Source organism: Macrobrachium nipponense, chromosome 21 (assembly GCF_015104395.2).
Source record: "Macrobrachium nipponense isolate FS-2020 chromosome 21, ASM1510439v2, whole genome shotgun sequence".
Lineage (NCBI taxonomy): Eukaryota > Metazoa > Arthropoda > Malacostraca > Decapoda > Palaemonidae > Macrobrachium > Macrobrachium nipponense.
Genome location: NC_087212.1, coordinates 34,888,324 through 34,903,323, shown reverse-complemented (window position 1 = coordinate 34,903,323; position 15,000 = coordinate 34,888,324). Strand labels below are relative to the sequence as shown.

Below are 15,000 nucleotides of genomic sequence, written 5' to 3'. Positions count from 1 at the left end.
TGCTCAATGTCAACGAAAAATGTGATGGATTTTCTCCACTTCGTCGGATGTACGTACCCGTGAGTATATTAGCATGTGAGCGCGCGTGCCCTTCTAGTCTTCAAAATATTCAACTTATGAAATAGTTTCTACGGTCTAACAAGTGCACCAATACCCGAGAGATACCTCTGTCATAACATCGGTACAAAAAGGTTTAACACTTTCCAAGCATTACGTGAAGGTACCAACTCATGTTCCAGATTTTGCTTTCTAAATATTTATGTAGAAAATATATCCGTAATTAATTTCTGCAGTCAAAAGGATGGTGTTTGTTTAATTGTAAATCTCCATACATAAGCTAAATACCCTAAAGAACAATAATTCTTTTCTAATTGGCAATGGAAATTTCTACTGATCACAATAATCACGACGTTGATAACGAACAAAACGCGACCAAACAAATCAACTGAAAATTCACCAACAAAAGCTCCCGGACAGTCACGTGAACCGTTACCGACAAAACGCTCCCCGAGATCCAAAACAACGTCGTGATGAAAAAATACAACGCTGCCACAAAACTAACAACGTATTCCCTTTCATTTCGCCAGACGTGAACGACGAGGAACTATGTCGTCTGTCTGGTATCGTTTCCCGAGTGATGGAGGTGACGAGGGCGTTGCAATCTCCGCTCGCCAGGATTACAGGTGAGTTATTTGCGATGGAACTGACAACAGATTGTTTGGCAGTGGTGCCAGGGAGATGGCGGGAGGGGTGGAAGGAGCGCATGGAGTGTGGGTGGAAAAGGAAATAAAATGCAAGAATTTACTGTCTTCTAGAAGTTCGATTCTTTAATCTATAATATACATACACTATATATACATGCAAATATACAACTCTATATATATATATATATATATATATATATATATATATATATATATATATATGTATATATAATATATATAAAACTCCATTACACATTTAAACTGACGATGATACCAATATAAAGGTATTTTCAACTAATACACACATACACGCATACATTTATATATATTTGATTTGATAGAGAGAGAGAGAGAGAGAGAGAGAGAGAGAGAGAGAGAGAGAGAGCTGCACCAAAATAGCAACAATAACATCCATAAAAAAAAACTCTCATACCAAAAAAATCACCCCCAAAAAATGCTAACTCTCAATCATACATATGACGAAGATAATTCTAAACTGCCGTCCATTTAAATGAAAGCAGTGAATGAAGTATCAGTCAGTCAATAGAGGATCTTCCCCTTGTGCTTTCACGCAACGCACTGCAAGCACTGACCATCAAAACGCCACTTCAATCCCCTTTCTCATTTCCTGAGTCTGCCGGACACCCAGTTTTGCTCGCATACGTTCGACTAAAGCCGTCTATTTCCTCCGAACAAATAGCGGCTGGCCACGGCTTTGGTTTGGTCAGGCGTGAATGCTATCCAATCTTTTCAGAATTAAATGAACGTAGAAGCTTACCGTGTAGTCGGCGCAGCGCAAGTTCTAACAGATAACTATCATGGGCGTTATAAACATATTTTCCATACAGCAATATTTATACAAAACCCAACCATATATATAATTATAATATATATATATTATATATATATATATATATAATATATATTATATATATAATATATATATATTATATATATATATATATATATGTATATTTATACAATTTTGTATGTATAGTTATTAATATATATATATATTGTAATGTATGTATAGATAATATATATATATATATATATATACTATATATATCTATATATATATATCTATACATTACATACAATATATTATTATACTATACATACAAAATGAAATATATATATATCATATATTATATATATATATATATATATATATGTAAAATATTATTTGATGGAGCCCCAAATCAAGCCACTACTCAAGTCAAACCCCACCCACTCCATCGTACACAATTTGACAACTGACAAAAACACCTGTTGAAAAAAAAACATGATCTTTTCATTAAAACCAACGGATACACTGCTTAAAAAGGTGAGGTCATTCAACGAAAGATGATTAGGTCACCCAAGAGCTCCAACGATACACAGGAGTCAAAGACGTTAACATAAAGCGAGACTAGTGCAATCAAGAAGCCTTGAGAGAGAAAAAAAAAAGCTTAAGGCATTCGAAGTCCGTGGCAGGAGTGCGAATAGGATAGTTTCCCTCAGCTGCAGACATTCAGGAGGAAGTGAATGGGATGGCCGAGAGAGAGAAAGTAATTACGTCAATTAACAGTTAGGAGCGTAGTAAGTTATTCATTCTCTCTCTCTCTCTCTCTCTCTCTCTCTCTCTATAGGAAAATAGAAAAAATCTTATTTGATATATATATATATATATATATATATATATATGTATATATATATATATATATGTATGTACTTATATATTATATGTTGTGTATATAATAATATATATATATATATATATATATATATATATAAAGGTTTTTGCCTTAGTAAAGGGTCGTGCAAGACCGAAAGTTCTCGGCTATCTCGCTTTTCAATTTTCCTTCGTGGCAAAAACCTTTATTTATACATAGCATCACGTTTATATACATCGTGATCAAGTTATTCATATACATTATATTAATTATACAATATATATATATATATTATATATTATATAATATATAAAATATTATATAATAGTTATATATATATATATACCTGATATGATACTTAAAACATAAGTATATTGTAGGTATCTGACTGTATTAAAATGTATTGGTATACGACTTCAAAAGAAGGCACACGTGAGTATGACAAATTACGGTAATCCATACAGTAAACTGAACATTAATTTTCTTCCCATCTAGACATAATTAAACATGCTATCGGAACAGCTTTTAATACGTAGACTACAGCCCGACTCGCGCATATGAACCGTATTGCACTAATGTTTTATGATCTTTAAGCTGGGATTAGATAACTACAAAAGACATTGAAATTTTGACTTCGTCTGCCTCGTTATGATGACAGAGAGAGAGAGAGAGAGAGAGAGAGAGAGAGAGAGAGAGAGAGAGAGAGAGAGAGAGAGAATTTAATCCAACATATTTTAAGATAAAATATTAATTCGAAACGAGAGAGAGAGAGAGAGGCCCTTACCTTACAGGCCCTTACAGTTCGTTCGGGTTGCCCCAGGTCCCTCAGTGTGAGGCGCCTCTAATGTCTACCAGAGAGTTGCTAGTACATCTTCCGGTATATTTTGCATCTTCCAATCTTGGATGGTCTGGGATGCAGTTTAGATATTTGTCGAGCTTATTTTAAATTCACATCTTCGCTCACTCCTGATATATTCCTCAGATGAGCTGGCAACGCATTGAATAGACGCTGCATTATCGATGCTGGTGCGTAGTGGATTAATGTTCTGTGTGCTTTCCTTATTTTTCCTGGTATAGTTTTGGGCACTATTAATCTACCTCTGCTTGCTCTTTCTGATATTTTTAGTTCCATGATATTTTCTGTTATTCCTTCTATCTGTTTCCATGCCTGAATTATCATGTAGCGTTCTCTTCTCCTTTCTAGACTATATAATTTTAAGGATTGTAGTCTTTCCCAGTAGTCTAGGTCCTTAACTTCTTCTATTCTAGCTGTAAAGGACCTTTGTACACTCTCTATTTGTGCAATATCCTTTTGATAGTGTGGGTACCATATCATATTGCAATATTCAAGTGGACTACGAACATATGTTTTATAAAGCATAATCATGTGTTCAGCTTTTCTTGTTTTGAAGCCGCCGTAAAAAACATTCCCATTTTGCTTTACATTTTGCCAACAGAATGGCTATTTGATCATTGCATAACATGTTCCTATTCATCATCACACCAAGGTCTTTAACTGCTTCCTTATTTGTGATTGTCTCATTATTAGGTCCCCTATATGCATATAGCTTTCCTTCTCTGTCTCCATAATTTATTGATTCAAATTTATCAGAGTTAAATACCATCCTATTTACCTCTGCCCAATCATATACTTTGTTAAGGTCTCTTTGTAGAGCGTTCCTATCTTCATCACAAGTAATTTCTCTACTTATTCTTGTGTCATCAGCGAAACTACTCACTACCGAATCCTTAACATTACTGTCTATGTCTTCAATCATAATAAACAAACAATATTGCAGCTAGCACCGTACCTTGTGGCACACCGGATATTACCTTGGTTTCATCCGATTTCTCATCGTTTGCAATAACTATCTGTTTTTCTGTTGTGTAAAAATTCTTTTAACCATCTTCCTACTTTATCTACGATATTGTGTTTTCTAATTTTCTTTGCTAATATATTATGGTCTACTTTGTCAAAAGCTTTTGCAAAGTCTAGATAAACCACATCTGTTTCATTTCCGCTTTTCATATTTTTGAATATGTTCTCACGGTGGACTAACAGTTGGGTTTGTGTACTTTTTCCGGGTACGAAACCGTGTTGTCCTATATTAAACAAATTATTTTTATTTTTAAATGTTTTCATAATATTTTTCTTCATTACCCTTTCATACACTTTCATAATATGTGATGTTAGACTCACAGGCCTATAATTACTTGCCTCTAGTCTTGATCCACTTTTGAAAGTAGGGGTGATATATGCTAATTTGTGCTCATCATAAATCTTGCCTGTATCTACACTTTGTCTTAATAATATTGCAAGTGGCTTTGCGATAGAATGAACTACTTTCTTTAACAAAATAGCAGGGACTCCATCCGGCCCTGCAGCAGCTCCATTTTTAATTTCATTAATAGCCTGCACAATATCAGCTTCATTAATATCTATGTCAGCTAAATATCACCTATTTTCATCCCTTACTTCTATATCATTATCTTCCATTATCTATCTAGGGGTGAATTCTCTTCTTATTCGTTCTGGCCAGTATGTTGGCAAATTTCCTTTTTTCATTCGTTAATCTCTCCTCAATTCTCAGAGGGCCTATTTCTATTCTTCTTTTATTCATCTTCTTCGCATATGAGTATAATAGTTTGGGGTTTTTGCTTGATATTTAATAGGGTTTTTTCTTCCAAGTCCCGTTTTTCATTTTCTTTTGATTGTATAATCTTTTGTTTTGCATTTTCTATCTTACTTTTTAGTTCTATAACTTTCCATGCACTTTTTTTTCTTTTGCAAGACCTTTTTTCCACTTTCTGATTTTCTGGAACAAGATCCTTCTGTCTCTTGGTATGCATGAATGATGTTTACTTTTCTTCTTCGGTATATATTTATCCACTATTTTCTCCAATAATTTTATATAATATCTCCGTATTTACCCTTATGTCATCACTTACGAAAATGTTATCCCAATCTTTGTTTAATTCTTCATTAATTTCTGACCATTTTATATTTTTACTGTAGAAGTTGTATTTTCCATATCCTTCCCACTTTTTCATTTCTTGCTTATCTCTATTTTCACTTGCTTTGGAATGAACTGTTAATTCTATGACATTATGATCTGAAATACTCGCATTATAAACTATTATTTCTTTAACATAATTCATCTCGTTCACAAATACTAGGTCTAAAGTATTTTCCTTTCTTGTTGGCAGGTGATTTATTTGTTGAATGTTGTATTCTAGTAGCATATCTAATAGCTTTTCAAATTGCCTCTTATCTTCTGCACTACTATTACTCTCTTTTTTATATGTATAAGTACAACCACAGTCTCCTATTCGTTCTTTCCATTCTACGAAAGGAAAGTTGAAGTCACCAGATAGGAGAATAGTCCAGTCCTTGTGATTTCTACATATATCATCCAATTTTTCAATTATTAAGTCAAACTCTTTAGTATTAGAGAGAGAGAGAGAGAGAGAGAGAAGAAGAGATCCAACATTTTTTTAGTAGAGAGAAGAGAGAGAGAGACGATAAAGAGAGAGAGAGATGAGAGAGCGAGAGAGAATGAGAGACTGAGAGAGATGAGAGAGAGAGAGAAGAGAGAGAGAGGAATTTAATCCAACATATTCTTTTAAGATAAAACTATTAATTTGAAACGAGAGAAGAGATGAGAGAGACGGAGGAGGAGGAGATGAGAGAGAGAGAGAGAGAGAGAGAGAGAGACAGAGAGCGCCACTACTAGTATACCTGAAGGAAAAAATCCTCCTTTCCATTCAAGACCGCAGTGATTGTATAAATGCAGCCGATAGCGCCAAACCTTCGGAAATCAATATAAAGCATAAAGGATTTGTTTCTTCCTCAGCATCCGTGGCAAGAGAAGATCTAAGACTGCGACTGGAAGGCATCAAAAGAGCCGAGATGAAATCTGGAAGGGATGGCGCTCGTCAGAGATTGGCGGTGGGTCTTTGATGTCCTCATCTTCCTTTGTCATTTCACGATGATTACTCTTCTCCTTCTTCCCATTTTCTCCCTTTACGGTTCTTCCCTGTTCCACTTTCTCCTGCCGGACTTTGGGAAGTCCTTTTGTCTTCTTTTTATTTCGGATGCGATAATGTCAAATTCTGAAGGGACAATCAAGAGTGGATGGGCACTCTAAGACTTAAAGAAAAATAATAATAATAATTCGTTTACTTTCAGGAAATGTCTACTCATCTGTCTGAATGCGTCGAGGTACTGGGCTGGGATCCTTCCATGCCAAGTGCAGCGCCCCTCCTGAGGGAATACCAGGCACTCGTCAACAAACCTTGATCGAGACTAAAGACTGATACAGCATCTCAGTCTAACTGGATTTGGGAAAAATCTCAAGGTGGATAAAGAATACGATTTCATCCTGAAGGCGGCTGCATAACACTAAAAGTGAATTAAGAGCTCAGGCTACAGACAGTCACATAAGATCTCAAGGTTAAATAAGATTTCCCCCTAAAGATGAACCACGTTAAGAGCTTTATGTGAACTAAGATCACAGGCTAAAAGTATTTAGTACTTGGGACCTCGTCAAGGTGTATTAAATACCAGTCTGGAGTCCATTATTAAACAAGAACGTTAGGTGAACGCTTCAGCCTAAATATGGAGTCACTGTGCCTCGCTGTAGAACTTCTCGTTCAAGAGGTCCTTTATTCCCGACACCGCTGGAACTTCGAAATTTCAAAGGAGGACGCAATGCATTACTACCCTAACGCCATTGTCCTTGCATTTCAATAATAATCTAAATAGTAATTTATTCATTTCTTTTTTCTTTTTAATATGTAAACCTCTTCTTTCTGTATTTCCCTTTACCTTCTTTTACTTCCAAATGAGCACCATATTCTTTGGAAGCTTGAATTTCAGGTCATTGGTTTCTGTGGGCTTGTTCCACATGAACAGGGTTCATTCTTGTATAATAATAATAATAATAATAATAATAATAATAATAATAATAATAATAATAATAATAATAATAATAATGCAGAAGAGTGTGATCCTAGAAACGGCGCACATAGTAAGAAAAGTGATGGACTCCTAAGGAGGCAGGATGCAACCCGGAACCCAACACTATAAATACCACCCAGTCGGGAAAAAAAAAAAAAAAAATAATAATAATAATAATAATAATAATAATAATAATAATAATAATAATAATAACAACAACAACAAGATGCATCAAGGATGAAAGTTACTGGCAGTCTTCGGCTGGTGACACGGGAGAGAAAAATCTGCAATATTGTTAACTGCGAAGGTAATATCTGTATATATGTTTAATGAAGAACCATTTTGGCATATTGATAATCAATCACTTCCAGAATCAGCATGTTTTATGGTATATATTTTCCCACAAAACTTATTTAAATCTTTAAATTTTTTTATGAAAATAAAATTATATGAAAACATAATAAAAAAATACAAAGCTTTCGATAAAAAAATATATGTTAAAGAGAAGAAAAATTGCGAATTGGTTATACCTGGGAAAAGGAATTATAAGAACAAGCAAAAAATGCGCAGAGGTTTCTTCGGAGCAATCGAGTTATCTGCACAGCGTATAATGAAGGCCACTGAAAACATTATCTTTTGCGGGTCTCGGTATAATGCTGTATGAGCCACGGCCCATGAAGCTTTCACCCACGGTCCGGTGGTGGCCTGTCCTACAGCTTTGCCAGACACACGATCATGGCTAACTTAACCTTAAATAATATAAAAACTACTGAGGGTCGCGGGCTGCAATTAGGTATATCTGATGATTGGAAGTTGGATGGTCAACATTCTAATTTGCAGCCCTCTAACCTAGTAGTTTTTAAGACCTGAGGACGGACAGCCGTCTCAATAGCTTTCATTTACAGAAAACTGAAATGAAGCGAAAAGTGAAACTTCCATAAACTGTGGAAAAATTAATTCTCTCCAAAGTACACTCAAGTTACACTGACTGTGGATATCAGTTATCCTTATCCTTATGGAGACTGGGAAAGATGCATGATCAAAGTTATCGACGATGTTTTGGGTGGCGGATTCCTCTAAAAATAGATGGCAAAGCAAAACTTCGACAAGGATCTGACTTTCATCGTTATCCCAAGCTTTCTTTGAAGATATTCTGCCAGAAATCTTGCACGAAATCCACTTTTATTTAACGTACTTTTTGAAGTTTTTTTTTCTTAATATACAGGACGCTAGACTATACGTACATTACAGAGGATTTATTAACATAATGGATTATGATCACCATATAACATGACATGAAATCAGCAAACAAATTGGTTATTGTTTTTGTGAACTTCCCAAATAACTTAACACCAACGTAGAACAAGTGTAATTTTGTGATATTAGTAATAAGGCTTCAATAACGCATTAGTTTTAATTTCAATGAAGTATTGCTAACTGGTAAGTTCAATATTTTAGCACTACTACGTTATCAAGGCAAACATTTATTACGTTGTGACTAACATGAAAGTAATAAATGTTTTAAAAAATACCGCTTTCTTAATACCTAACCTCCTTAGTACTCATGACCTTGACGTGAGGCCTGGTCAGATAGAGCAAAACCAGTTACCCAGCAAAAGGAGAAGGGAAAACCAAGGGAGGAACCAACACCTTTATATAATAAGTGGGTCAAATCCAAAAGCTATATTTGTGTTGTTTGTGTGGTGTTTTACGTTGCATGGAAACAGTGGTTATTCAGCAACGGGACCAACGGCTTTACGTGACTTCTGAACTACGTCGAGAGTGAACTTCTATCACCAGAAATACACATCTCTAACTCGTCAATGGAATGCTCGAGAATCGAACTTGCGACCACCGAGGTAGCAAGCCAAGATCATACCGATCACGCCACTGAGGCGCTAAAACCTATATTGGTGTTGTTCTTTAAGATGTAGATTTGACGTTAATAGTACTTATACTATTTTGCATTAATCGAAGTCGTATTCCATGAAATGGTATTTCGATAATGGACAAGCAATCTATTGGTATTTGGTGACAGCAGTTAAAAAATAAATGAACTTGGTCAAAAATTAAAACTGCAGTTATAAAAAATAATTTCCTTGACAGTTTTCATACATACATAATGATTCAAATCAATGCTGCCGTCATTTGTTCGCATTTTAACCACATATATCAACGCAACACAAAGGTTATACACATATATATATATATATATATATATATATATATATATATATATATATATATATATATATATATATATACATAGATAATATATATATATATATATATATATATATATATAAATCTGTGTGTGTCTGTGTGTAAGTAAGATCCGTCAACAGCTAACACAAATGCTCAACCCAACGCACACTATCGAGAAGGCTATCGATAAAGGCGAACAGTGTACTACAGAGGACCCACTAACAAGAGACGAATAGATTTTAACAAAATATAGCTTCCGTACGACGAGAACATCCAAAAAAGCTGCACAACACCTCAGGTCTAATAATCCATTGATTTTCCATTACCCCAAATCCATCGGGGGTTCCATCACTAACTTAACATATATATATATATATATATATATAAATATATATATATATATATATAGAATATATATATAATATATATTAATCATATATACATATATACAATATATAAATTACATATATACACATATATATATATATATATATAATATATATAGTATATATATATATATATATATATATATATATAATATATATATATATATATATATAAATATATATAAAATATATATATATATATATATATATATATATATATATATATATATATATTATATATATATATATATATATATATATATATATATATAATATAAAGGAGCAGACGCAGATTTACGTGGGGAAGACAGGTAGATCCATCTCGCAAAGATTAACAGCGCACAAGAGATCAGTGCGATATGCTTTATAGAGTTCGGGGATTTTCATACATATTAGGGATAAAGGGCCAAGCTGGTTTTCAGAAGTAGCTGTCCGTACAAATAGGAAGATACTGGGATCTGCTATCATCAATCAAACCAACAATATGAACCTGTCACGAGGACACTGAAAAACGGATGTCACCGACGAGTTAAGCCCGAGGCCTCTTCTCAAGCAGGAGTTCCAGAGAATTCGCCAACCACACTCGACTCTGACGGGAATGAATGAGGCCCAAAACACCAGGGAATAATATATTTTCCATCCATCCCGGATCAACGGTCATCTGCTTACCCCCAGCGTCGTACTGCCATACTACATATGCCTTATATACTATATGCTCCTGTCAAACATCATCTTCCCATATCTAACCAATAAACAGGGGCACAGAAGTGTCTGAAATATATAGATGCAACGTATAGTGTTTTATGGCCAGGCATTGCAAAGGGTTGGACGGCAGGAAGCTGGTTACAAAAATTGTAAAATTCGCATGTGTTAAGTGGGAGGAGTAGAGAAGATACAGAAAGTGTTGGATAGAGGTTGAGGAAAAGGTGTTGGAAAGGAAGGGCTTAGTAGCCAACGCAAGAGTATTGCTTAATATGGAAAAATATTATATGACTCTTGGGACGAAATCTACAAAAACGTTGCACTCCAAGGCAAGCGCTTGAAATTCTCAAAAGGCAAGATTCTGAAGAGAAGTCAAATAAGTATTAGCTGTTTAAATCAAGTGACATATATAGGCATTCGTTAGGGTACTTTCCTCTGCAAAGGAAAATGAACAGTGAATGAATGAAGGAATGCGAGGTAATCATCCTTCCTAAATTTCATTATAAAATCTATGGCGTTGGCTCGCCGAATTTCAGTTTAGTCAGTGTTCGAGTTACTTAGGTTAGATTAAGCAGGCCAAAGCCAGCTCGGGCTCTTGTACTTGACATTAAAATAATTGGAAGCAAGGTGAATTCCATAATCACAAACTGTCAAAACTTCATCCATGTCTTCCAAAAGCTAATCTCCTCGAGGGGTTCATCCAAAAAAGTTTTTACCCACATTAACCCTGTTTATCCTTTATCGAGATACTTTCTCGGTGGAGGTGCAACCATTTCTCAAAACTCATAACCATTTGAATAATCCGAATTATATAAAACTGTATGGTTATTTAATCACCCTGATATGCACTCCAATAACACAGGTGTGCTCTTACTTCGCACAATGAAAGGGGCATTCAAATCAAAATGGGTATTCTAAATACCCTATTTCTAACCATCACCCGTTTGCGTCCACAAGTGCTAGAATGATATTGTGTGATGTATTTTTGTAACACTGGCATTGGATTAAAAAAAAAGTTTTATAAATACTCTGGCACTGTTAAGTGACTTCCAACCAAAGGACTACCCAATCAAATGGGAAAACAATTAAAGATAAACTATGTACCTGCAATGGTGCTATGCAATGTGGAATAATGTATATTTTACTATTCATTTGCTGTACTATTCATTTCCATGTATTTAATAAAATTGCCTATAGTAAACGCATCCGCACGTGTCGCCCTGTATGCACCCCGCACATGCGCACATGCTGTTCTTGGCGCGAACTACACGCCCTGCGGAGCCTCTGTGCATATTTACCTTTTGCTGCTTGGAATAAACAAATCTACGACCCGGAATTTCAATTCTACCATCCTGCAATCTTCGGTCTTCTAATGCAAAACATCACCATCTATCACCATGCAGCAAAGGCTTATATTATATCGATAGAGCAACAAAATTATGCAATTCAATCATAAAAATTAATCCTAGAAAACATGACTAACAAATGGCGGAGAACCTCCACAAAAATTTACAAAAACACAATTTTCTTTCAAACTGAGCAGACTCGTCCCTCTACAAAATTAAACTGAAAGCCACTGCACAAACATCCAGGAGCGCCATCTTACAAGCTACCTAACCAAACGAAAATTACAGCTGAAATGACCCTAATTAACTTGAAGGTCACTTCACGAAAGGGAAATAAAAACGTTAAAATGTCGTCATTTCGTACTCAACCTCACCAACCTATATATAATGTGGGCCCCGTATAAGTATACGTTCGGATGCAATCATCCAAAAGGGACAACAATCCAGTAAGAGAAGACCTTTTGCATTCTTTGATGTTTATCCTCTGAAAGGAAGGATCCTAACTAGATCAAAACTTTCTCGCTTCCTTTGATGACATTCCTCGGAGGGGAAATTCCAAACGGCCTTCTAGCTTAAGTCACAATCACTCTCGTAGGACCCAGCCACCTACAGTGGAGCAATGAATAGGGCTCTCTCTCTCTCTCTCTCTCTCTCTCTCTCTCTCTCTCTCTCTCTCTCTTCAGCAGACTATAGCTTCCTTTACAAACCTTCCACAATAACAGAGTGGATCGTGAATGACGACAACAAACCTTGATAGGATGAAAACTGGATAAAGACGAACAAACGTTTCTCTTATATTTAATGGATAACTCTTTTGTAACATGTGATGGGGTATCCATTAAAGAAAGCTAATGCCTTTTATATTTTCTAATAAAATCCTGTTCAAATCAAGTCCAGGACCAAAAGGGGTCTTGACCAAGATTTGGAAATTCTAAAAAATGAAAAATCAGCAATGAATGCTTGGAAAAAAGATTCGTTGAAAAAGATCCACAAATTCTGGCGAAGTCGATAAACTTTAGGTCTGGCATACATACTCTTCACTCAGGGGGCAGAAAAGATGATGAACAGGAACTAGTAGTAAAGACAACAATAATAATAATAATAATAATAATAAAACAAGAATAACAACAAAACGTGAACCCCACACGCCACCAAACAAACAAGACTAAACACACACAAATCCCTTGTATTTATAGCAATACCACAACTTCGAGGGATCAAAGCCCCCCCAGATAAAACAGGGACATCAAATGAGGTGAAACTCATACATAAACTCCCAGCGGAATGAGTCACTGCGATTCCGAATGTTATTTATGTTTACCTCCTCCGCCCCCCTGGGGGAAGGAGAGCGACGTTCGGAATGCAAACCATTCCGCGAAAAGCTGCGCCTTCCGGATACCCCCCCTCAAATCCCCCTCCCCCTGCCCCTTCCTACACCCACCACCAACCGACCAGCACCGCTGCGTGCATGCAAGCACGCGTCTTTAACAAAGTATCGAAGTCAACGACATTGTTGTTGTAGAGCCAGGATATTGTTTTTACACAGTTGGACGCCGCTATCTCCGGTCAAGTTTCTCCGAGCACAGAAGTAGAACAGCATATATCAGAAAAACCGCGCTGGGATATATATATATATATATATATATATCATATATATATATATATATATATATATATAATACACACACACACACACACACACACATATATATATATATATATATATATATATAATATATATATATATATGTGTGTGTGTGTGTGTGTGTGTGTGTGTGAGAGAGAGAGAGAAAAACATGCAAATGGCAAGTTTCAAGAAGATAATAAAAAAAAAGGACTGCGAGTAATAAAAAGGGAAGGAAGGTGGGGGACGGGGGATAGAAAAATTACAGAACTACGCAAGGAAATGTGAACTGAGGAAAGGAAGGGCAAAAATAAAATTGGCGAAAACTGAGATTGCATACACTTTATTATTAATGCAACCTATATATTCACGTTAATTAACGTAAGACTGGTACTGGAGGTTTACTGAAAAAGAAACAAAACCCGTACGCGTCCTCCTTCCTCGGCTCCATTCCCCAGTCCTACAGAATATCATTGTTTCATATTATATATATATATATATATATATATATATATATATATATATATATATATATATATATACATATACTATACATATATACATATAGGCTATATATATATTATACTAATAATGATATAAAGGAATCAGGCCCAAATATAAAAAGTAAAAAATGTGCCGAAGATCTGACCAGCCGCTACCGCGTATATAATCAAGACCACCGAAAATAAATCTATTTTTCGTTAGTCTCTGTATGAGCGCGGCCCATGAGTCTTCAACCACGGCTGGGTGGTGGCCTATCCTATATAGTTTGCCAGAAGCACGATTATTGCTAATTTTAACTTTAAATGAAATAAAAAACTACTGAGGCTAGAGGCCTGCAATATGCTATATCTGATGATTGGAGGGGGATGATCAACATACCATTTTGCTGCCCTCTACCCTCAATACTTTTTAAGGTCTAACGGCGGACAGCAAAATTGCGGACAGAAAAAAATTAAGGACGGACAGACAAAGTCGGCACAATAGTTTTCTTACAAAAATAAATAAATAAATAAATAAATAAATAAATAAATAAATAAATAATAAAAATAAATAAATAATTAACTAAATAAATAGTCACATAAAATCGAATTATTTTGAAAACGAAAAAGGTAAGCCAATGCTTAAACTAACTCTGGTAATTTGGTTTGTTTGTTTGTATGGTGTTTTTACGTCGCATGGAACCAGTGGTTGTTCAGCAACGGGACCAACGGCTTTACGTGACTTCTGAACCACGTCGAGAGTGAACTTCTATCACCAGAAATATTTCCTTCACAACTAACCAAATAAAAGACAACCCTTACCCTCTATCCTCAGGGGCATAAAGAGCCCTCAAAAACTTCTACACTAAATGCACCTCAAATCTACGGAGAAGATTACAGGCTAAGCATAACCAGGGCGCCATTTTTTAACATTAT

General features: G+C 35.4%; 1 protein-coding gene and 1 long non-coding RNA gene across 6 annotated transcripts in view; one reads left to right on the top strand and one right to left on the bottom strand.

Annotated features, from left to right (window-relative positions):
* LOC135197908 (SET domain-containing protein SmydA-8-like) overlaps positions 1-8,823 on the top strand; it is a 28,055-nt gene extending 19,232 nt beyond the window's left edge. For both annotated transcript variants that reach the window (XM_064225141.1, XM_064225140.1), the window contains 3 exons: positions 588-683; positions 6,214-6,308; positions 6,549-8,823. In XM_064225141.1, the coding sequence (XP_064081211.1) occupies positions 588-683; positions 6,214-6,308; positions 6,549-6,659 (302 nt within the window). In that variant the 3' untranslated portion in view covers positions 6,660-8,823. The remainder of the gene's footprint in view (positions 1-587; positions 684-6,213; positions 6,309-6,548) is intronic.
* LOC135197917 (uncharacterized) overlaps positions 1-15,000 on the bottom strand; it is a 323,650-nt gene that overhangs the window by 213,101 nt on the left and 95,549 nt on the right. The gene's annotated exons all lie outside the window — the stretch shown is intronic.